We start from the raw sequence: 25,401 nt of genomic DNA on the forward strand, positions 1-25,401 counted from the left end.
GGAAGGAAACAAAAACACAAAAATAGCCAGCATCCTCCCAAAGAAATGAAATGCTTTTCTTATACTCAGATCTATAAGCTCCTTCTTGTTGAAAAGGCGTGGGGGAGGGGGTGGGGCATGGAATTATACCAAAGCTTACTCATTATTTTAAAGTTTATATATTAAGACTTTTAAAATCTATTGACAGATTGATTTTAATCAGACTTAAGAAGAAAAAAGCAAACAAACACACACACACAGCATGGCCTGAACACAATTCCTAAATGAATTATCAATAAGATGATATTTTTATAGTTTGCTGGCTTATTTAAAAATCAGTTTTAGTTGGCAAAATTATAGTTGGTCTCGGATAGTTATTAACACAAAAGTGTTGCCATTTCAGAGATGGTTATTAGCATCCCAAACTGTGTTATTGATTAGCAAAAAGGGGTATTATAACAGTAGGGTGGATGTCAGTGATGGCTCCAAGTGTTTTCGCTTAGAATTTAGCTCCTCCATTTGAAAATTGAAATGAACCAAGTTTATTATTTGAGATGCTCATTGCTGCCCCCCTGCAGATGTCTACTTTGGGGGGAGTAAATTTACTCTAGCTAAGTACAGCACCTAAATGTTCAAATAAATGCTTGAAGACCAAATATATTGATAATCAGGGTAGAAACTTTCTTAAAAAGGAATCTGTTTTTAAAGATTAAAATTTTCCTTATATTTTGAAAAGGATAATTTATACTGATACAAATAATTCCTAGCCAAGTTTCTGGCATTCCAGTAGCACTAATGCCGTGAGCTCTGACTTTACAAATTCAGCTACAGACAGTAGCCTGCTTATTTAGGAAGGTATCTCGATGCTGAATGAAGAACGCTGCGCCTCTGAACCCTCTGGGCAGAAACAACCCGCACTGTGAAGACACTAACTGGACTGGAGCTGCTTCCTACAGCAAATAACGCAAGCTCATGTTCATCTGCTCCGGCAACATGGAAAACCATGAGCAAAAAGTCCCGGAAGGACACCTATCAACATATACTCACAGACCATCTTTGCCCTGCACTGTTATTCTTAAATGTATGGTAAAGGAACATTTTGAATGCTCAACATTATACCATGTAAATCATGTCACTGACAGAACAAGAGAACCATCTTTCCAGTGTTACTGAAAACTGAGGTTTCGCACATTAAACTGGAAACCTCTAAACTGACTTTGCTAATTAGGCAACATTCAACTGTAACTCCTTACAAACTTCTTTATAAATAAAGATATCCAGTGATCAGAACATTTCTAAAGGAGATATTTCATTATTACTACTTTTATTACTGAACCTCAAATGGCCAGATGGATTCTGCCCAAATTCAGGGAATCCCTTAGGGGTCATTCCCCAGATAATTTAAATTGACTCTGGCAGGCACTTCAGTTTTCCCCTATGAGCAGAATTCTTAAAATAACAAGCCATCTGAAGACGTTTAAAAGACATTTTGGCTTTGAAAACTTCTGCAAAAAATGCTTTAGCTTCTACGTAGTTGAAGGTTTCCCTCCACCTAACACCCCAAACTCTGTACCTTTGTGGCTGGTTTAAATGATTCTCTCAATTTAGGCAGACTGGAGAGGGGAGAATAGAAAGCAAGAGAAACATCCAATCAGTGTCTTTTCCTCGTGTTCAAATTCACTCATTATTTCTTGAATGTTTCTCCAAGGAAGAGTTAATTTCACCAATGAAAGCACTGGAGGAAAGGGTTCCTTAATACTCAAAAAATAAAAATCACTCTTAAATGTGACTTTTAAAAAATGGGAAACAAAGCAAAATGCACCTCAGGCAACCGTGAGAAGGGCGAGGAAAGCTTTTCAGAAGGTGCATTAGAGTTCACAGCAGTGCCCTCTGCTGTCCGAGTGGTGGCTGAGCTGAAGGAGGCTTTCATGCTATCAGAAAAGCCCTCTTCACTAAACAAAATGGATGTTATCTCCTCTTCTAGGCTCTGGAGAGGTCAGAAAAGGAAGAGCAAAGAATTAGCAATAAGTCAGAACAGACAGCGGTGACCTATTGAAAGAAAGGGAAGGTTACACAAGAAAGAATCACAGACCAGCATACACCGAAAGAAAGGCAAGGATTCTAACGATGCTGCGGCAGGCATCTGTGGCCATTTGCCGGGATGCTGGCCTTCCACCCTGTTTGAGGGTTGTTGATCGCTCTAACCTTCAGAAATGCACTAACCTCTCTGGTTTCTCACGGGAGCTTTATCACAAGCTGAGTATGACTGACCCACCTGCCCATCAATCGCTACTTCGTATAATGTTGAGGGAGCTCTCCGCAGGGGCCTCTCTGCATTCAGCAGCCTCCTCCGGGGCCCCTCCACTTGCTGCACTTATTTCAGTGTTAGACTTTGGATGTCCATAACCCTCTGCCTCCAATGCTCTTAACTAGGCACTCTGGGCCTTGCCAATTCCGTCGTCACTCTGAGGTCCACTGCACGTTCTGCGTGTGGGCTTAACTATTTCAGCTCCTATGCTCTCTCCCTTCCCTACACCACCTTGTCCACACAACAAGCACTGTGAAAGTAACCCACTGAAGCTCCCTCAGATATGCTAGATATGCCATGGGATGAAGAAATAGTGTCTCTTTTTCTTTCAGTAAGAAATGGGTAAAGGAAAAAATTCTAAACAGGAAGAAAAACTTCAGAGGGTAAACGCTAAGCAATGTGAAAATCATCTGTCCCTGAAAAGCTACTAAGGTGAATTTAATCTTCACCCTTCTAGCCCTTAAATGATGGTCCCTAATCTGCCTGAGGGTACAACAGGGAAGCTGGGGACTATCTCAGATATTATACCTAGAATACCAATGGTAAGGAATTATCGTGTAGCTCCCTCTCACGTTAGATGTGTGCAATAATATGTCCTAACAAATGGCACAGCTCAGAGATCAGAGACAAATGAATAAATGAATGGCATTCTGGGGTGCCTCGTGGGACAGTGCCCTAACCGGGATGAGTGGTAGCTACAAGGAGATGCGAAGCATGCTAAGTTGCTTCAGAGATGAGGAGAGCAAGGTGCATAAGCACTTAAAATAGTCAGGAGAGAAAAAAGCTTCTGGACAATTTCAGCTGAATTAAGAGTCTCCGTAATTACATCATCCCTAGGGTCAGGTAGGTGGAGATGGTGTCCTACTAGGTAAAAGATCACTGGGGAATTTAAATAAGTACTATGCATCGAAGTAGTCAATAAAATATCTCCAAAAGTACCTTAAAACTACAGTCTATGTAATCTCTACTAGACTCTCGAGAAAAATTTTATACAAGTTCAAAGAAAGAAAGAGTGTGAAGTCACTCAGTAATTTCTGACTTTTTGCAACCCAATGGATTGTATAGCCTGCCAGGCTTCTCCATCCATGGGACTTTCCAGACAAGAATACTGGAGTGGGTTGCCATTTTCTTCTCCAGGGGATCTTCCCGACCCAGGGATCGAACCTGGGTCTCCCGCACTGCAGGCAGGCACTTTACCGTCTGAGCCACCAGGGAAGCCCTATACAAGTTTAAGTATGTCATAATTCTCACAACATATGAGAATATATTTATGCAAAAAATTAATAATATTTAATAATAATAATTAGCCTATATGTATGTATGCCCATCGCTCAGTCATGTTCACTCTTTGTAACCCCATGGACTGCAGCCCACCAGACTCCTCTGTCCATGGAATTCTTCAGGCAAGAAGACTGGAGTGGGCTGCCATTCCCTTCTCCAGGGGATCTTCCTGACCCAGGGATTGAACCCGGGTCTAACTGCATTGTAGGCAGATTTTTTACCATCTGAGCCGCCAGGGAAGCCCTAATTTGCCTATTAAAGACCAAGTAATTTGACTTCAAATTTTCTGCCCTACTCTCAAAATCATTCATAATATACTGAAGTCATTTTGAAAGTTTGATGTATCGACTGCTAAACAAGAAACAATTTTTTTTTAATCTATAAAACCCATTATTATAGACATTTGGAATTCTGGGGAAATTATACCTATGTATAATTTTTATTTTGCATTTTATTAAGGACTGCAATTTAAAGAAAATCAAGAAACTCTGAAAAATTAAGTAGCAAAATGAAGTCGGAAGAAAGATAGCAATTTAAAAGATACTCTGTTAAAAGTCAAAATACTCCAGTAGACTTACTTAACTTTCAACTAATAGTAGTGATGTATTATTTGAGGAGTGGGAAAGGAAGTACATTGTAAGTGGTCAAAAATGTTTATTGGGTGAATGGATGATCAAAGTTACAACAACCCATACATGTGTCAAATAAGTACATATTTTCTAGCATGTGCTACAGAGGAGAAGAATAAGAAAAAAGCAATAACTTCAATTGCAGATAAACCATTTAGGAGTTTAAGAGTGGGTGAATTCCAGATTTAAATTTCACATGACATCATCTTAATGTTAACTTCTACAATAATGAATGGATAGTTTTCACTGTACACGGTTTATATCGTACACTACTAAATGATGACATCCAGAAAACATGATCATTTTAAACAGCTTCACCAAAATCCCAAAGTTTCCTACTGTAAGGACATCACTTTAAATTGATCAAATAATGTCATCTGAGTCACTTCTCAGGAGGATAAATTTTCAAAACTATATAATATTTCAAAGCATATGATATTGAAATCATCATTTGATACAGAGTCTGATTTGCCTTGGATTTCAAACTAACCTTTCAAGTATATAGATGCTACTTGGTTTAACTTTATGATGTTATCTTTCACATCTGCAGTGTTGCAAAAATATTTCATCTCACCTAGACCTCAAATCCTTTTAGTACAAAGCTTCATCTTCCACTTATTCTGCCTCCTCTACCACCCCAGCATACGTTCTGATGAGTAATACTCTTTACTGATTAACAAAATCAAGACGAGGTGGGAGGGAAACACTTTCTCCTTATTCCAATCTGTGCTGTCATTCACATCCCCTATAATCCATCCCTCATTCAGCACCAGAGGGATTTTCGTTAGACACGTGGGATTATATTACTACTCAGCTTAAAGCTCTCCAATGGCTTCCCCTCACTCACTCCTCTAACAGCTCCAAATTGTTACTATGATCTTAAAGATCCTGCCAAGATGGGGTCTGACCTCTATGACTCTTCTAAGACCTTGTCATTTGGTCTTTCAGTCCTTTAAAGAAATTTCTGTCTTGGGGCTGTTGCATTTGCTCTTCCTTACACATGAAAGAAATGTCATGTGTCCACCTTCTTTCTCATCATTAAGGCCTCAACTCAAATGTTACCTCTTCTCAGGCCTTCTCAATCCTCCGATAACACATAGTAAGTATGTCATCTCCTTAATACTTCTTTATACCCCAAAATTTCCAGTCACTAATGTGCATGTCTGCTCTCTCCCACACTAGACTCTAGGCATGCCAGTCCCAGCAAACAGAAGGTTGGTCAGCTGGCTAAACAAACTCAGTAGAAACAGAGGAATAAGAACGGAAAAGCAACAGAAAACTAACTTTCCTAGAAATGCCAGATACTTCATATACGCAGGAGCAGACAGATCTGAGGGGCTGCTTGTGTGCACCAAAATTTTTTGTCCCATTAAAAGTGCATGTACCTATGGCTGATTCTTGTCGATCTATAACAGAAAACCACAAAATTCTGTAAAGCAACTTTCCTTCACTTAAAAATTTTTTTAAAAATCTTAAAAATAAAAATTCAAAGGGATTCCAAATGTAATCAGTAAAACAGTAATCTGGATCACACATAGTTTGTTATTTTAACACCACCGCAGTGAGCGTTGTGCAAACAGTGCACTGTCACGTGAAATCATGGTTTTCCAACTGCCAGCCACATCCATTGAAATGAGGGGTCACTTATCACCTAAATCGCTTATGATGTCTGCATTTCAAATTGTGGAGTTTTAAATCAAGTCCTTCTGCAATATGGTGATTCTCATCTAATAATCCCATGGAGTTATCTTTTCAAGCACTCAAAAATTACTTTTAAAAATTCAGGTTGACACAAGGGAAAAGACGTATCTCATGGCTGCGGACAGAAATCAAGGAAAAGAGGAGAAAAGCAAGAGTAGACCAAGGATGCGAGGTGAACACCTTGTCTGCCTCCTGGGGCTTTTCTTCAACTGTCCGCGCTGCCACCATCTGAGGCTTCTCCTTCATGGATAAAATGTCCTTGAAAAGATGGTCTCCTTTGCTCTATTGTTTTAAACAATAGACATAATCAACAAATAAGACAAACACATTACACCTACAGCAACACAAACAGAAAACGACTGTGTGGGTCAGTGGAACAAGCCAGACGAAGCGGCACATAAAGGGGGACCCAATCTCAGCACACCATCAGTCTCCCCAGAAAACACAACACTCCAGGGTTGATTCTGGAATATGGACATTAATATCTTCAGAAAAGCTGAAAATAAGAACTTAAATGTAGTATGCAACTTCAGAAGACGCTGCTATGGTGTTTTAAATCTTAATAGTGTCAAAAATCTTTGCGGTTTAGCGATTTTTCTTTTGCTCATCAGCTTTAAAGAGATTTGTCCCTTCCACTGTCACACAGAAGTTTAAAGCAAATAACAGCTTTGCTTTTTAAGAAAAAGGTGAATAAAAAAGCATGAAAATAGCGAATTCAAATGCCTACAATTTGGCAACATTCAAGTCAGACTAGATGATGAATTTAAGGAGAAGAGAGGGGTGAAACGAAAAGGAAAAAGAGAGAAACTGTAGGGTAATACCTGAACACACTTTTTTTTTTTCTGAACACACTTTTAAAACTGCATGTTAAACATAGGATGACCATTATTTCCTCAAGCAAAATAAATGAGCTAATGAAGTTCTTGGTTGACAGAAGGAGAGAATTTGGAGCATCAGAAAAGAACAGATGCAGACGCAAATGAAGAAATATTTTAAGAATATATTTTAAAGGCAATGCTTATGTTGGTGGTGGAGAAATAAAAACCGTGGAAAGAAAAAGGATGAGTTTGGAAAGACGGGTGAAAAAATTTTTAAAACATTAATCTGGATTTCATTACTAAGAAGTTTCAATTTAAGTTATATAATTAACATTTTGCCAGTTTTCAACAGAGCCCAGCAGTCTTCAAAGCTAAATTTAACTCTTTATCCTTACAGTAATAACCTTAAATCATTCTAAATATGGTCTATATTACTACATCCCTTTAATTACTAATTCTTTAATTATTAAACAAACTCTTACTTTAGAAGTCAATAATTTAAAAACTTATTAAATACAATATACATTGGCTTTTAAGTCACTTGATGTAACAACTCATTACTACCAATTTACTCGAGTAAAATAGTGAAATTATTCTGAAAGTATTTGAAAAGTGTTTTGAAACTCATACAATTTACCCAAGAACTATGTCAATAAGTATTACACGCTGTTAATAAATATTTAGTATTTAAAAAATTGTTAGCAGTTACATTTAAAAAATGGGAATATTTTCTAACTTCTCATAAGAATCAACATAACAGATTAACAACCTAAGTTTTATGAACAGCTGGAGTGAGACATATAGCCAACAAATAGCTAGTCACATACCCCTTGTGTCTGTAGGGACAGAGGTGTGATACGTCGTTTTTCCCATTCATTAGGGCGTGGTTCAGGTGTGGATTCCATAAAATTGCGCTTGAGTTCACTAATGCTAGCCTGGTGTTTCAGTATTTCTTCCTGGGCCTTATCCAGGTCCTAGCAATGTGTAACGTAATAAAAGGGGAAAAATCCAAAAGGGGAAAAAAGAAAAAAAAAAAACCCAATAGGATAAAAATAAAAAATGAAACCAAAAATAAGACAAAGCAAACTTATGATTAAAAAAACATAATAAAGCAAGAAAAATGCCAAGTCTCAAAAGCCATATCACCACCTACAAATATGAGTTTGTCCAAATTTGAAAATTAAAGCCAATGTGTAATTTTTTTATGATTCACAGCTTAAAGGGTTCTGATTTCTTTGTTCAGAGTTGTTTAAGAAATCATAAGGAGGCGGCCATGGAACTCAACATGGCCAATAAACCTTCTTTCTCATAGTTAAGTTTGAAAGGTACTTTGTTCCTGCAAATTCACTTTTCAGATTTGGGCTACTACTAGAGCTGCATTCTGTGAATAAAATGAAAAAAGTAAAATTAGAGAAAGGTGGACTCAGAGCATATTGGGCCTGATAGGAAATGTGATCCAGGATCATACAAAAAAAGGGGGGAATGGTGGTGGGGAAACAACGGTTGACGTTTTTCAGGAAATTCCAGCAATGGTTTTTAATCCTTATGGAATAAACATAACAGCTGCCAGAAGCTGCTTCTGTTTGGTCTTTCTCTAAAATAAATGAACGTCATCTTGGTTTCACGTTCTTGCCAAGCATAAATGTGGGACCCAGCCATCCACATATCAAATGGTCCTTAAAAAAGGATGTGAGAAATACTACCGGGTCAATTTTCATTGAAATAGGCCCTGACAAATGTTACTTGTGGGATTTTTTTTTTAGATTGGTCCTGATAAATGGTATTTGTAGGAATAAAAGGTAGTATTCAAAAAAGTTTTAACTGAACTTTAAGTGCTTTCTTACATTTCAAAAATCATGGGGCCACCTGTGGATTACAGCTTTCAATTCCACTATTCCCTGAGAAATAGGTCATGCATCTGAGTAAAGAAATATTCCATATGCATGCACAAGCATAGTACGGATAGCTCATCTAGGAGCCCCTATTGCCATTTGCAAAAACTCAGGAAAATCTAAAAATCTTTGCATGGCATGGAAAAATGACTGTGGCTTGAGATCAGGCACATTTCTTGCATTTGTTCAAAGCGCTGTTATGTATTATTCTTTAGAGCATTTTAGTAAGTTATGCAAAAATACATTTCCAACAGTTATTAAAGCTGGCTAAAGCAACCCAACAGATTAGTCAAATTACTGAGGACCAGAGTTTTCCACTGAATACATTGCTATATCCTATCCTAAAAGAAGGGGGAAAAGAAGCAAAAAACCATTCTCGTGTGACATGGGGAATACATTTTACCTTCCTAATTGGGCAGCTAGGCTTCTTTTTCCTCTTTTCTTTCTCACTTTATTTCACTGCTTCTCTCTTTTTAATCAAAACAATCCCATTAATTAGCATCTTCTCAAAAGGAAGATTTTAAGTGGACCACATTCCTAACTGCATGGATTTTGGTACTTCTTTACTTCACCAAAAAAAAAAAAAAAAATCATGGACACAGATCTAGGGCCAAATGAATTAATGCCAGATTGACAAATATTTTTTGCAGTTAATATACATTAAGGTTGGGATCATGTCCATTCAGAGAAAATAGGTTTACTTGCAGAACTTAAAGATTAATGAATAAAAACTTTATTCATTTGATTACACAGAATCTTTTCTTCTTTCCCAGTTGTCACTTTGAGAACTTCTCATAGACATATTCCTACCTAAGCCACTTGAACAGAACAAAGTCAGAATGCTAACATGCACTCCCACGTTGAATTTCCCCCATGCATGTCGTGCACTGTGCTTGAAAGCCGCCAGCCAGCCAGCCTGTGCGTGACCCCCCGTCCACAGCAGCCTGGGCAGCCATTCGGACAGAGCTGTTTTCTTAAATTATACAAACCTCCAACATTAAATTGCTATGTCTGACATAAATATTATCTCCTTCTACTCTCAAGGAATTTTTCTGTGAAATTAAATCACACACAGGGAGGGAGGGGGGAAGGCAAATAAACATAAGTGTATCAATCAGCAAGCACCAGAAATGACTCAGAGTTGGACAGTCTAAGACATTAAAAGAGAAATAAAAATCTTAAGAACCTAAAGCCACAATGAGCAAAAGTCACAAATAAATCCTAAATGTGCACTCCCCCAACCCCCCCGCCGTGCAATCATAATGGCAGGCAGCAACCACCAGGTATTTAACTTTGGGGAATAATATCCACCTCCTCCAGCCGTGCTTCGTCCTCTTCCATCTTCGCCTGAAGTCACCCAGCAAGCAGCCAGAGAGAAGGGGAGTATTATTGGAAACACTATCACCAGTGCAAAGAAGCTGTATTTGAACTTAAATGGTGAACCAGCATTACCAACCTTTATTGTCTGGCCCTCAGAAGACGCAGAATATTAAGCCACTTTGGTCTTTCTTCACCTACAATGTTGTACAAATGATGGAAATGGTCCTTTGCAAAGGTGGAATAGAGAAGGGAAGCTTCACTCTTTCTCAGTCACCAGATAATGTGTTGCTTTTTAATATGTTTTGACTCAGGAATGAAAATATGAGAGTGTAAAAATGGCATAATTCAGTCTGCTCTAACCTGAAATATTTAAGTCAACTGGCTGTAAGGGCAAAGTGTAATGATGCAAATTTTAGCTTTCACTCTCAATCAGGGACAAATGTTCACCCTACATAGATTTCTTTCCTTGGGGAGGAACTGGTTTATTTTGCTACTTTTACGTAAAATGGTGGACAGTAAAAACTATTCCTGAGTTTTATAGTCACTTTTCTTTCATAAAATTTTTTAAACAAGCATATTTATTCATAGTTGGGACAATTCTCAGTTATCTAACGATCCAAAGAATAAATCTGTGTATTTAAAACTAATAGAAACACTGATGACTTACTGACTCATGGAACGGAATAGCATAAAGGAAAAATACTGATTCAGATGTCAAAGGAAAATAGTGTAACTTTCACGTGTTCATTTAGAGCAGGATTATATACATTATTTTTCTTCTTTACTGTACTTTTTTTTTTAGCCATTCAAGCATTTTTGAGAGGTAAACAGGGAACTCAGAGTATCTTTTGATCAAGAGGGAAAAACAGAATACAACCACTCAACAATCTGTTAAGAATAATCTTCTAATTCCTTGGTCAACACTTCTCTAAAATGTCAATATTTGGCATTCCTTGGGTAACATTTAGGAATCATGGATTCTCCCCCTGTGTTTAATTATCTTCACATTTTTCCTTAGATTTGCTCTAAATTTTGTGGTTTATTCTATGTATGAATAGTACCTACAGGATATAGGACACTAGGTCCCCAGACCACATTTAGCTAAACAATAAAAAAAAAGAAACACACTAAGCACAGCTTAGTACTGCAGAAGTAGCCTTTTATGGGGCAGAAATCCTCAAACCAGACACTTAATTTTAAATAAAAGGACACTAAGAGGTCTGACCCAACCTTAGGGCTACAGAGTCTAAATTTTCAAAATGCTGTGGTTTATTTTTCATACGTATTTGTTAAAGACAGAAGAGTATCTTCCTTAAAAATACCTGACAGGGACTCACAGATATGATTTTGAGTTAAAAAAATAAATAAATAAATAAAAGTAAATAAACTACATGAACTTCATCTGGGTCCCAAATGCTACAATAATAGGGAGACAAAGAGTTTCTGAGATTAGACCTACACACCCATCAGGAGTAACGGTCACAGGTGCATTCTCCTTAATGAAGAACAAGCTTGGCTTTCTAATAGCAAAATAGTAACACTAAGGAATTCTATTAATACATATCGATCAGTTATGTCCACTGTATTCGAAGTTCTATACCAAAATAAAGTTTCCATCCTAAAGGAACAGCATTAACATTTATGTGCAAAATGGACAGACCCAAAACAGACTATTAAGGAGGTCCCCCTTAATAAGGGGGACTACTTAAGGGAGACTACTATGGAGGTCCCCCTCTCCTTCTTTTGTGGCCTAGTATGGTTCAGATATTTATTTTAAAAACCAATAACTTTGCACTCAACGTAGAATGTGTGGACCTAGTCAATGAATATCAGTGAGGGGAAATGCTTAATTACACTTATTTCTCATGCACTAAAGCTACGTGTGTGTGTGAAGGTGTGCAGATCATACTGTTTTGGGGGCAACCCATGCTGAGGTTTATGCGCATGTTTACACTCTGCATCAGGAAGGCTTAAGGAGAAGTGGAGCGCCGTTGCCCGCACAGGTTTGAAGCTGATGGAGGACAGCCCGTAAGTGCTTCCTCCTCCTCTGCCTTGTCACTCCAGTCACAGTCATAAGCAGCGGTCAGGGCGGCAGCTCTCGCCTCCAGATAGCAGAGGGAGAGCGCCAGAGGGAGGGAAAGGGTGAGAGAAAAGGGCACCGACTGAGAAGCGGAGAGAAGGAGCCCGAAGATGAGGATGAGCGAGGGGAAGAACGAGGCGGAGGCGACGGGCACGTAGGGCCGGGCGTCCGCGGGGAGGAAGGAGACCCAGACCTTGGGGAGGCTGGGGAAGGCCAGGGACCCGTCCTCATCGAGCAGCGAGGGGAAGCGAGGCAGAAAGCATCTGCAGAAACTGAACAAGGACCCACACTCGGAATCCGTGTGGTCGGCCTCTTTTGGAGCCTGCTCGGGGGCAGGGGGGCGAGCAGGCTCAGAAGGGGCTTCAAGAGGACCCAAGTCAGGAACACAGGGCCCCTGCTCTGACGCCTCGCCTGTGGAAAGGCGCTCTAAGCTGTCGAGAGTGATGCGATCGGCCTCCCCAAAGGGGTCTTCCTCTGAAATGTCAGAGAGGAAGTCCATCTCAGGGACTGGCAACAGGTTTGGGGAAAGAGATGAAGCACAGCGGATGAGTGGTGAAGGCGGGCACAAGGAAACAGGCTGTTCTCGAAAGCAAACCCATGGTTGAATGTGAAGTTACACAGCGATACAATCAGAGGAGAACCAAAGGTGAAAGAATGAAAGAGGAGAAAAGAAGAAAGTTAGTGAAAACTTTTACTCAGAAGTAACGGCTGTATTAACAGTATCATTAGAAAATTAAATGATCCATTTTTAAAAGAGGAAAACTGGACTACTTTCATCACATACAACTTAACAGGTGGAGCCTGATTCAATTAGTGTTTCCTGACTGGTTGCAAACGGATCCTATGAAACTCAGATGGCATTCTTACTTTTAAACCTGGTTGCTGACAAACATTGAAAGTATCACTGAAAAGGCACACTGAGTCATTTGCCAAAAACAGGCAGAATTTCCCTGGGAATTTAAGAGAACTTTTCTTTTGTATCATATTAACTATGCAGGATGGAATAGAGACTTGCCGTGACGCCGGGCTCTCCTGTTTCTGATGGAAGTAGCCACTCTACTGGGTACACTGGCAGTGTGTTGCTGGTTAACACCAGTCGCTAAGTTGTGTCTGACTCATTGAGACCCCAGACTGCAGCACATGAGGCTTTCCTGCTCTTCACTATCTCCTGACGTTTGCTGAAGCTCATGTCCATTGAGTCGGTGACGCCATCCAATCATCTCATCCTCTGTCACCCCTGTCTCCTGCCTTCCATCTTTCCCAGAATCAGGGTCTTTTCTAATGAATTGGTAGCATAATCATAAACTCTCCTGACACCTATTCAGTTATTGATGGATACTGTTTGATGTGATATCTGCTATTCTTAATTTTTAACCAAATCCTTTGTAGAACAGGATAAAGACTTTTTAACAAAGCGATGAAAAGGATTTAATGGCTCTCTCTACCTGCAGCGCTTGTCCCTGCGGCATAGGGCAGGGCCCCCATGGTACCTGAGCCCTTCTCTCTGCTGGGGTTGGGAGCCATCACTGCAGGAATTCCTGAGACACTGGCAGTTACTTCTTCTGGTAGGCTCTTTATGAATTCATGTTACACATCTTTAAAATTTTCCAACTTAGAATTTTGAAAACATTATAAATTTTCAAAGTTAAATTTCTGGAAATATTATAAATCCTCAGGATGATTTTATTTCTTTTTCATGTTTACTTCCAATGTTACCTATTCAAAAGTTTCTCTGTGGGATATGGAAAAGAGATCTGAAGGACTCAAAGCCATTCAGATCAACTTCTAAGTGACTATACTTACACTTGCCCATGGTAATATAAAATAACCCAAATAAGTCTGAAAACACAATATAGGTTATTTCTCCATTCATTATGGCATGCACACCAAATAAGACCGAAAGCCATACACCATCTTCTCACACGGTATTCACAAAACAATTACTTTTTGCTTAAGAATTTCTTCTTCAGTGACAGATTATTAATGAAAAACCATAAATTTCATAAAGACCACCTTTCTTCATTTCAAAATGTTCAAGTCAATATAATTATCAAGACATAGGCTATATTTTAAAATTTAATTGAAACAAACCAAATATGAATTTCAAATTATAGCTTTTATAATTGGGGGGCTTAATTAAATAGGATGATTATAAAGATGGACAAAAGGTCAATAAATTACTTACTTGGATTAAAGTAATTTACGTTGAAATATTTTGCTTTGAATAACAACCAGAAAAAGGTTAGAGACTCAGTCCAAAACAGCAAGAGTCTACACACATATGAAAGGTGGAAACTTTTACCAACAGAAAATACAATGACTGATTTTAAATGATACCTGAGTTCTGAAACAAATGCAATAGACAGCCTCTGATCTCAGCACACATTTAAAACTGCACATTCCACTAATTCACCATACCTTTCCTTCAATGAGCGGCATATGCGGGGCTTTAGCTGGGCTTCTCAGGTCCCTTCTGCCATCACCATCTTGTACCACGGCAGTGCTCACAACTCCAGGGCCTTGTGCTGAAATCTCCCCAGCAGGGCCAGGAAAATCCTTCATAAGACTTTGGTCCACAGCATCAATTGGAGCTAGTGACGAGTGATCACAGGGATCGCGTTAGGATGTTTAAACGAGAAAACATTATGAAAACCTCCCTTTCCAGAAAATCAGGCAGCTTATAGACAATTAATAGAAACCGGAAGATTCTTTTGATCGTGAAAATAACAAATCAAATAAACGCATGTTTATACTTTAAAAAATACTCTGAATTGTAACCCATTAAATTACACCAAGGTCTCGAGTCACAGATTTTTGAAGGAGAGATACTGATCATGGAATTGGCCAGTAGGAGGAGCTCTAAGACCAGATGAAACACCAGAGTCGGGGAAGTACCTCAGAATTACATGAGCAGTACTTCAGCTCTCTGGGGTTTCTTTAATCTTGCCTGCACTTATTTCTGAATCTATCTATTGTGAAATAATCACCTAGTTATTAAAATGGTTTGCTTTAATAAGTTTTAATAATTCCTCCATAAAGGAACCTTTAATTAGAACACTAGACAAAATTGTGGCAAGACAGGAAAGGTAGATTTTAGAGAATTAACTTCTCTGTTTATGTTTACTGTTTTTTATTTTTTTTAACCTCCCTCCTGAATGCCTCGACTTGACCTTCAGCAAGCCTAATACATAGAAACCTTCTGCCTTAGCAAATCTGGCCTTTTGGGTCCCTTCATCTATCATACAGATGGGCAGGAACATGTACTATATTGACATTTCTGTCATACGGCAGAGCAACCCAAGATGGCCTCAGATCTCAACAAGGCCAAGTGAGCAGCAACTGGCAAAAGCCTCTATCTTTAGTTTCTCCTCCAAAGAGTGGGACAACCACTGCAGTCATTTCACCTGCATAAAAAGCATCTTCCTGACACAGTATGGTTGGCTCTGGTTCCAGGCTCCCAGGGAAGCACAATAAAGACAGGCCTTTAGGCTACAAGCTCTTGAAGAGCAGGGACGGTGTGTGACCCACCATACTGAACTTGGGCAACATCTAGACCCCTAATTCATGTGTTACAAGAAGCCTTAATCCACACCCCTCACATGCTCTGTCCAAACTTCCTTCTTTTCTAGTCTCACCTTTCAGCAAATTACTGAAGTCAGAAACCTGGAAGTCTTTTCCTTTACCCCTCAACAGCCAGCACGTCCAATAGAGTCCTTGTATGTATTTCCAAACATGGCAAATACCTTCCATCTCTATTTTACCATCCAGGTACCTTTTAAGAGTTTCATGGCTTTTAAACACTCATACTTTGGAAAGCCTGCACCAAATCCAATTAAACATTAAAACAAATTCACATCATACATTAAGTATAATTATTTTCTAGAGTTTTTTTTGAACTTTTAAAAAGATTTTAATAATTTTTCCTTGAAAAGTATACCTAAGATTATGGTCCCTAAGCACTCATTATGCATACTCAGAAACTGACTGCAAAATGAGAAACTCTGACCTAGAAATGGTTTTAAATGTAATGATATCAAATTTTAATGAATATCAAATTTAAAGTTGCGTAATTAAGTTGGCAAGATGTTGACACTGCATACTTTTATTAAACAGTTACTGATTTCAGTTTGCTGCTATTAAGTTTTGTCAGGCCTTAAACCTTTTTAGAGCCCTGAGAGTATAAACCCAAGAGGCTTAGCCTACAGTGCCAAATGGCTAACTGTACCATCTGAGACAGAACCACCGTGACTCACCAGGACTGTGCCTAACCAGTCGGCCTGAGCTTCCTCCCTCATCCTCTCCAGTTGTTCTAGACACGGCATTAATCAAGTGCTGTTTTTTTTTTTTAAAGACAGCACTGTACACTTCATGGCAAGCCAAATAGACGGGAAAACAATGGAAACAGTGAGAGACTTTTATTTTCTTGGGCTCCAAAATCACTGCAGATGGGGACTGCAGCCATGAAATTCAAAAATGCTTGCTCCTTGAAAGAAAAGCTATGACCAACCCAGACAGTATTAAAAAGCAGAAACGTTACTTTGCTGACAAAGGTCCCTCTAGTCAAAGCTATGGTTTTTCCAGTAGTCATGTATGGATGTGAGAGTTGGACCATAAAGAAACCTGAGCACCGAAGAATTGATGCTTCTGAACTGTGGTGTTGGAGAAGACTCTTGAGAGTCCTTTGGACTGCAAGGAGAGCCAACCAGTCAATCCTACAGGAAATCAGTCCTGAATATTCATTGGAAGGACTGATGCTGAAGCTCCAAAACTTTGGGTACCTGATGCGAAGAACTGACTCATTGGAAAAGACCCTGATGCTGGGAAAGAATGAAGGCAGGAGGAGAAGGGGATGACAGAGGATGAGATGGTTGGATGGCATCACCAACTCAATGGACATGAGTTTGAATAAGCTCTGGGAGTTGGTGATGGACAGGGAAGCCTGGCGTGCTGCAGTCCATGGGGCTGCAAAGAGTTGGACACGACTGAGTGACTGAACTGACCTGTACACTTATGTGCTGGCACAAATGTGTACACATGTGTACATATGAACACATACAGTCTTCAGTGGTTCCCTGGAACAAAAACCACATTCCCCACTAAAGCCTGCAAGGTCCTGTGTGATCTGTTCCCAGCCTACCTCTCCCCATCCATCACTAATCAGCTCTGACTACATTTGCCTTCTTTCTGTTCCTGGACTGTATCAAGCTGTCCCCAAACTTACGACCTTCAGACTTGCCACTACTACTACTGCTACCTGGAATCTTTATCTCCTATTAGAATAGGAGATCCTTTCTCATCCTTCAAGTCTCAACCCAAATGGTGCTTCCTCAGACAGACCTTACCCAGTCTGTAATGTCCTTCATCACACTTTCCACTTTCAGGAAATCATGAGTTCCCTGTTCTCACATGCATCCTGGGTGTTAGCACTCTCAATGACTGATTTGTCTCATTTCAGGTTTTATTGTGCAATCCTGGAATCTCACTGTTCTAAAATAGCTATCTAGGTTGATTTTTATTTGATATTTGATCTTTAGATATCACACAGAGAGTAAAAATCGATGTAATCACTAGTAAATTTATTTTGTCAAGCCTTAAATTGAATATTTATATATCTAAATAGTCTGTTTAAAAACAGAAAAAACAAACTACAATACATATAAATAACAACAAAAAGAGGTATATTGATGGTGTGGTGAGGAAAATAAAGCTTAGTACCAGGTTACAGCCTAGCTTTGCTCTGAAGGGAAAAAAAAAGAACATAAGCCCTAACCAAATAGTTCCCGGTCATGTATTGGCATGAAAAGCCTCCTATTTTTCACAATAACACAATAATCCTTTTGATGACTTGCCCATCTGATGAATTACAGTGTCCTAAACACAAAAGGAAAAATAATGGATTACTGTGGCATGTTTGTTGCTTTTACTTGTGAAAATCCTTGTTTTCAGACACAGACCCACTATCACCCGCTGCACTCACTGCCCGGACAAGACGGCGGGCTTCCTTGAGCCCAGTTCATGCACCTCCAAGGAAAGGCCCTGCTTCACTGCTCTTCTCCAACTCTAAACACTCACCACATATGAGCTATAAAAACCTCACAGTTTAAAAACAAAGGCTGAAACAGACAGTGTGACAGAAAGAGGAATGATTTCTCTCAAGGCATGAAACAACACTGATCGCATTTATTCAGCACTTGTATAAATGCTCTGTGGCAAGGGGCAAGGCTTGTGAAATATTTACACAAGCGGGCACATTCTCCGGATTTACTTGGAAAAAAGTGCTCAGTTGTTGATGAGCTGAAAGATACTCTGACAACTATCATACACCAATAATTCATTAAATGTAAATCACTACATTTGGGGATGTGGACATTTATTCAAACCATGATTTATGATCCCGTTGCACATTTTTTCCTGTGGCCTCATAAATTATATGAAAGATTCTCCAGAAGATTCAGTAACTATATATACCAAAATGCCCGCCAAATTATCTCTGTGTCTGTCCAGATCTGTTTCCTATGTTGATTCCAGGAAAAATAGATCTAAGCCAATGAATGTCAATCCTTCACTAATGAGAGAAGATTTTTTCATCTATTAGCATATCCAGCCTGCTTTAGCTACTTATATGAAACATAAGCCATTCAAGTTTGTATTTCAGAATGATTATCAGCAATATTAATAACAATCAAAAATAGGATTTTGCTGATAAACAACAGTAAAATAGAACTTACCCAGTTCAACATTAAAGGATCTTTTGCATATATGTTTTGAGATTAAGCAACCAAAATATGTTGGGAAACTACTTTTGGTAGAAAAGCATCCATACCAGTTACTTGCTAGTAGGTAGAAAGGAAAAAATTTTTTAAATATCTTAAAAAAAAATAACCTCAGCTTTTTTATAGAAAACCTGCTATTAACCCAAAATTAGGGTAATAAGATATATATATATATATGTGAAATGAAGGGAAGCAACATCAATTTATTTCCACGTATAATTTATTTAAAAACTACAAATATGTAGCTAATTAGAATTCGAATAGAAAAAATGTATATGAATTTGTACATGTCTCTCCTGGGGTGTAAGAACAGATGAACACATAATATTTCCTTTCTTGTTGTCAGAACACTGTACTTAAACTAATCCTTGAAGCTGTAAATGGTTTCCTATATGCTAGAATGTCTGTTAAGCTTTATAAGAGTTTTTAAACCTAAAACTATGATGATGCAATGAATGTTTTGCATTTCTTTGAATAAAGGGTCTATATATGCTACCACACCAAAAACCCAAGTTTGCCATTAATTAATAAGTTCAAGAAATTAAATCACACAAAATACATCACAATTAAGAAGTCTGTCCAACATCTCATCAAAAACTCTAACATCTGTGTGTTTTGACAGTGCCAAGAAAATTTAGGTTCAGAATGACAACTTCAAAACACTATAAAATTATTTTCATGTAAGTGTAAGTAATAGTAGTTTATTTACTCAGGGGAAAAAAAATATCTAGAGGCTATCCCTCTAGGTATTTCTAGGGGCCTTGTTAATAACTAGTTCAATATTTTCTAATCCCAATGGATTAGAAAAAGAGGACTAGAATTCAGAATCCTAATACAATAAATGTGTTTACCTCCATCTAGACTCCTGGAGACCCGTTTACTAGAAGTGCGTTCGAAGTGTGGCGCTGGCCGGTCGATGAGGCTGCTGGCCTGGCGGGTCTGTGCCTGCGTGCGGCCGCTATAGCGGAATTTGGACCCTAAGGTCAAGAACTTGGCCTTTGGTGGCTGCTCTGGAGACACAAGCCTATGAAGGTGGGGAAGGGGAACAAAATTAAGACTTCATGGATTTTTTTTTTTTAACTTCAAAACTATATATTTAATATCTCACTTCATTAAGTATGATTATTTGGTCCAAAAAATGCTGTTTAATCTAATAAAAGTGAACACTGTTTATAAACCCTCCTATATACAGAGCTTTATGATCATGATAAGATGAATAAATCCTCATTCATGTATTCATGAGTAATATGTTTTCCTCAACCTGAGCAAAAACGCAGCTGTTCTTTGTGTACCAAAGGTTATTTATTTGTATTAATTTAAATCATTTATATAAACACATATGCCTGAATTCTTGCTCCTAGCCTTAAGTGCCAAGCAGCAATCCATTACCATTAGCAATTCTTAATATTTATGTCTATTTCTCTGGGAAAGAACATCTAATTCAAGAATCTGTTCCATCAAGTGATGCTCTCCCCGTAAAGCACATGGCAGATCTGCAGAAATGACTAACACCCTTTATTGGCAGCGATTCTGCTGCTTAAACCCCAGGTCCATAATGAATGAGGTAAAACCTTACTGATGTCAACCACTTCCAGACTTATGTGAAAACACATTTTTAGTAAATGAGCCAATCTTGCCTGGTATACAACCGAAATGATCTTGCTTTCACTGCCTGATCAAAAGCTAGCAAAGCATTTTAACAAAACAGATAATCCCAGAGCTCTCAGAGAATGTATTAAATAAGACGACTTCAGTTGACAGTCTCAGAATATAGAGAACTCCACCAAAATTTTTCTTATCATTCTCCAGAGAAGCGTGATTTCTTAAAGGGTTCTTTACCGTATATCAAGTATGTCAGGCATTTCTGCTCAATTTTTAGAAATCTTGTGCTTAACAAGCAATGAAGAGAGATTCAAGTCTAGGGTAAAGCCACATATAGTAACTCAAGTGGTGGCTTCCCATTGATTCAGAATTCTCAATCATATTAACCCAGAAATACAACATGTTAGAATGAAACTGATGAAAAAAGAACTGATACACATTTGGCTTGAGTCTTGTCATGGGGGGTGGCAGAAGTGTTTCTTGAGAACATCCATTTTATGCAGACCTTCAAAGGAGATACAGAAGTTGCTGCTGAGAAAGCAAAATCTGAAAACACCGGTGCCTCAAACTATACTTTGGAAAAAGCCCTATATTCTTAAATTAGAAAGCCAGAATGTTAAGACATTTAGACAGGACATGAACTCTTATCTGTGCTCTGTATTCTCTTTCTTTACATGGAAGAAACCGAGGCACTGAAAGCCTAAACCAACCATGAGGACCAGGGGCAAGGTGAGAAAGGGGGTCATTTACCATGTGCTGTTTTCTGATCGACTGACTATGGTAGGTTTCCCTACCTGGCAATCCACCTAACTATGGTCAAAGAACGCTAAGTAAGAAAGCAGTTAATGTATAGAGAAAAGGGTCATTGACAAGCTCATTGGTGCAGTAATTAACAAATGCTCATTCTCCTTGAAAAACAAGTTGACAAATTCGCATTTATTTTCATCATCTATTCATGAAGTATGCTCTGTAGGTACTGAGAGACCAGTACCTACAAAAAACCAGACATTTGTAAAAAAGTATCTCAAAGGAGAAATATGCATTGATGACCCAAAAAGAAATACACCTTGCTCCACAAAATTTCAAAAACTAAAGACAACCAATGCTGGAGAGAATGTGGAAAAGCTGGGACCCCTGCATACTGTTGGTAGAATGTGCAAAATGGTGCAGAAGGTGTGTAAGACAGTTGGGAGGCTCCTCAAAAAATTAAAAATAGAAATATCACATGATTCATCAATCCCACACATGAGTATTTTTCTAAAAGAACTGAAATCAGGATCTCAAAGAGGTAAGAGCATTCCCATGTTCAATACAGCAATGGTCACAATAATTAAGATGTGGAAACAATGTAACCATCCATTGATAAATAAATGGATAAAGGAAATACAGGATACACACAAAATGGAACACTATTCATCCTTAAAAAAAGAAGGAAATTCTGCAATATGTGACAATAAGGATAGACCTTGAGAAAATTACGCCAAGTGAAGCAAGCCAGACACAGAAGACAAGTACATAATTCTGCCTATATGGGGTATCCAAAATAGTCAAATTCACAGACTCAAAGACTTGAATGACGGTTCCCAGGGGGTGGGAGAGGGGGCAATCGAGAGTTGTTAATCACTAGGAAAAAACTTTTAACTAAATAGGGTAACATTTGCTCAGTCATGTCCGACTTTTGCAACCCCATGAACTATACAGTCCATGGAATTCTCCAGGCCAGAATACTGGAGTGGGTAGCCTATCCCTTCTCCAGTGGATCTTTCCAACCCAGGAATCGAATCAGGGTCTCCTGCATTGCAGGCGAATTCTTTACCAGCTGGGTTATGAGGGATGCCCCACTGTACCAGTCAGTAATAATACTTAAAATGTGTTAAGTGATCCTGCCACTATAAAATAGAATTATTTTAAAAGGAGAAAAACAGACTAGAGGCAAAGAGGAGGGTGAGGCTGGACCTTCTGGCAGCCTCTGCAGGCTCTCCTCTGCTGACTCTAACTCAACCACAGGCCACTCCTTCCCAGAACCAGCAGCTCCACTTGAGCATTTTCTCTTATGTCCAGTTTGCAAAAGATACAAATCCAAGAAATGCAAGAAAAATATTTTAAATCTAAGAAATGCAAGATATAAGTCATAATGCAAAAGGGGGAAAGCCATTAGCCAGAGGATTTTTATTTTACATCACATTGAGATAAAAGGGCTTTCTTGCCCAACTGACAGTGATGACCACATACGCCAAGTATTAGCTTACAGATTAATTTCCTGATCAAAGAAATCTTTAAGCAATTAAGCTACAATTAAACAGAAATAGACATCAAAACAAAACAAGACAAAAAGGGTTGAACACAAGCATTTATGAGTTTTCTCCAAAAGAATTTTTTGGTGACTTAAGTCAGTGGTAATATGACTCCTCTGAAATGAGTGTATTAGAGCAGTCTTGAAAGTAGACAAACAGCTCACTATGCTACCAAACTAAGAATAATGATGAGTGCAAACATTATTACATCCCAGAAATGGTTCTAAGTTTGCTTCATGTGGGCTATACCGTTCACTTTTCAAAGCAACCCTATAATGTAGGGACTATTGTTACTACCATCACATGAATGATGAAATGGAGATTCACAAAGGTTGAGTGACTTACCCTCGTCACACATCTAGGATGTGGAGGGACAGCATTAGACCTTAAGAGTACAGAGCAGAAACTTTAAAGATGAAGGGTCTAGTACACAGCTATCTAGACTGCAGAGATAGGAAGCTGAGGCAAGGGAGGAAAGACCAGCACAGCGCACTTTGCTAAGAAAAGTGAAGTTGAAAATCATGCCCATGAATAAAAGTACGACAGAAGACAGGACGAAAGCCACAGGAGGCTGATCAGTCTGAGGGGATCTTCTGGGGTTTTTTCGTTTGTTTCTTTCTTTTGTTTTTAAGGGAACAAGACACACACATATTTATTGTCCAAAAAAGATGTCAAAGGCACCCACTGAAGGGCATGATTTACAGAACGCAATCCTACATGAGGCCTGGGATCATGGCAGAAGAACGACTCCTCTTTCTTGAGACAAGACAGGAAGAATGAGTGAAAGAGAGAGAAATGATGCTTAGTTATACACAAAAAGAGAAGATGCATGAAACCAAGAACATTCATGACCCACAGCATCTACTATCAGCGTTCCCAATGATGGAGGGCATCTGAGCAGTGGGGCAGGGGGCTGAAGAAGACCATGCACATTTGTGATGGTGGCCCTGAGGATCCAGCCAACGTAGGGAATGACTGCTCTGCAACAGCATCAGCCCACAGAACTGTGCGAGTGTGTCTATGAGAATAGTTATGCTATTGAAGGTGTTGGGTGGCAAGCGCAGGTATAGAAACGATGAGATCAGGACACAGGATTAATCCATTGCCAGGAGACTAGACGCTGATGTGCAACAATGACCGGGGCTAAGCGGGTTAGAACACTCCTGACAGACTAGCCAAGGGGCAGGGTCCAGAGCTGGTCTCGCTGGGAAAGAAGTGAAAGCAGAGGGAGCTGGTAAGAGCAGTTAAGTGACACCCGGTGAGTGACAGCGGAAGAAGGGCCAAGGCGGGCGGGTAGAAGGAAGGGCAGCTGGACTTCTGGACCATGGCGGAAGACCAGTTCCAAGCCGAGAGGAGCACGGCCAGGTGACAGAGAAAGATGCACGAACGGGGAGCCCGCAGAACCGCACAGGAGTGGCCGTGTCTGCCACTCTATCCGCTGCCGCCGCCTGTGATCTCAAGGGTACCCAGGGTTGCTCACGTGAATCCCAGGCTGTTTTCTCAAATTACCTGTAGAAAGTATGATGTTCCACACACACCTTCCATAGCCTTTTTGCTGCCCGATGGTTTGGCAGCTTAAAGCCAATGGTGCTCTCGAACTGTTCCAGCTAGAATAAATCCGTAAGACAAATCAGCATATCTCCTTAAGAGCAGAATAGAAGTTCCTGAAAATCATGGGCTCTGATATCTCACTAAAAACGAATTGTTCCCCTTGGAAAAAAGGCAAATACCAACCACTGACATAAACCAGCTATCCTTTAATGTCCACTAAAATTCATCTCACCACCTCCCCATCCACGGATCTCGACCACTTAGCTGATTCAAAAGAAAACCGAACCTCCCTGGTGTGGCAGGCGCATAATACTTTCTCTCCTCTGTGAAATTGTGGCTGATACTTGTTTTCTTACCAACAGGAATATATATGCAAGTTTATCATCAAAACCCTGATGTGACTATATTTTTTTAACCACAGAGGAATAAATAATAGTTCATTTTCTTAAAACTCAATGGAAAAGAATTCTGCTAGGTCATGGCCATAAAGGAGAACACTGACAAAGCCAAATTAGATATGCCCAGGGCTACGTGACTCTGCTTACCTCTGCTGGCCTAACTTTAATGTAGAAGTTACTGCGCTTATAGGAGATTTTCAGGATTTTCGGCCAAGCAAAACGATTGATTCTCAGCCTGTCTTTGTAGATGAGGAGTCCATTAGCACATACACCCAGCTTGATGTCCACGCCTTCTGAGTCCTGCCAAGAGAAAGCCATTTGACCATGATTAAAGCTGTGAAAGTTATACAGGTTGGAAAAGCAACAATCTCCCTCAAACCATGATCAAGAATGCCAGTTTAACGGGCCTGTATTTCAATTTCAGCAACAGTACACATGTTAACAGAAGCAGGAGACCTGACACATCCTCAACCTAGATACTCCACTTGACGGGCCAGACGTTAGGTATGGCAACATGGCTACAGGACGCAGTGTTCTTCACAAGGCCTCACTCGTGTTCTCGAGCTTGGCTGCAAAGCCCAAAAGGGAGGAAACAGACCTCGATTTAGACATCCTGAAGCGAGGGAGAGAAAACTTGTTTCGTGAGAGGCTGTTTCAGCTCCTGAGGACAGTGTGTCAGCCTGCCCTAAGGTCAGTCGGCCATTTTACTGCAGGCAAATTTACCTCAGATGGACTATGCCAGCTAATGGCTGTTAAATAACGCCTATATTCTGCA

At 39.4% G+C, this 25,401-nt stretch overlaps 2 protein-coding genes across 14 annotated transcripts in view; both read right to left on the reverse strand.

Moving 5' to 3' along the window:
* EPB41L2 (erythrocyte membrane protein band 4.1 like 2) overlaps positions 1-25,401 on the reverse strand; it is a 205,242-nt gene that overhangs the window by 29,595 nt on the left and 150,246 nt on the right. For 10 of the 13 annotated variants that reach the window (XM_043456955.1, XM_043456959.1, XM_043456957.1 and 7 more), the window contains 7 exons: positions 24,774-24,926; positions 24,187-24,284; positions 19,633-19,805; positions 14,427-14,599; positions 9,598-9,660; positions 7,544-7,690; positions 6,079-6,180 (listed from right to left, as the gene is read on the reverse strand). In XM_043456955.1, the coding sequence (XP_043312890.1) occupies positions 6,079-6,180; positions 7,544-7,690; positions 9,598-9,660; positions 14,427-14,599; positions 19,633-19,805; positions 24,187-24,284; positions 24,774-24,926 (909 nt within the window). The remainder of the gene's footprint in view (positions 1-6,078; positions 6,181-7,543; positions 7,691-9,597; positions 9,661-14,426; positions 14,600-19,632; positions 19,806-24,186; positions 24,285-24,773; positions 24,927-25,401) is intronic. The other 3 variants (XM_043456961.1, XM_043456960.1, XM_043456958.1) reach the window with 2 other exon arrangements.
* On the reverse strand, positions 9,667-14,420 carry LOC122433906 (band 4.1-like protein 3). The gene has a single exon (XM_043456962.1). The coding sequence runs from the start codon at positions 12,505-12,507 to the stop codon at positions 11,899-11,901; it is 609 nt and encodes a 202-aa protein (XP_043312897.1). The 5' UTR covers positions 12,508-14,420; the 3' UTR covers positions 9,667-11,898.

This window comes from Cervus canadensis, chromosome 33, assembly GCF_019320065.1.
Source record: "Cervus canadensis isolate Bull #8, Minnesota chromosome 33, ASM1932006v1, whole genome shotgun sequence".
NCBI classification, from domain to species: domain Eukaryota; kingdom Metazoa; phylum Chordata; class Mammalia; order Artiodactyla; family Cervidae; genus Cervus; species Cervus canadensis.

Coding starts and splice junctions, on each gene's coding strand:
- LOC122433906 (XM_043456962.1), bottom strand. CDS start 12,507: ATGGACTTCCTCTCTGACATTTCAGAGGAAGACCCCTTTGGGGAGGCC.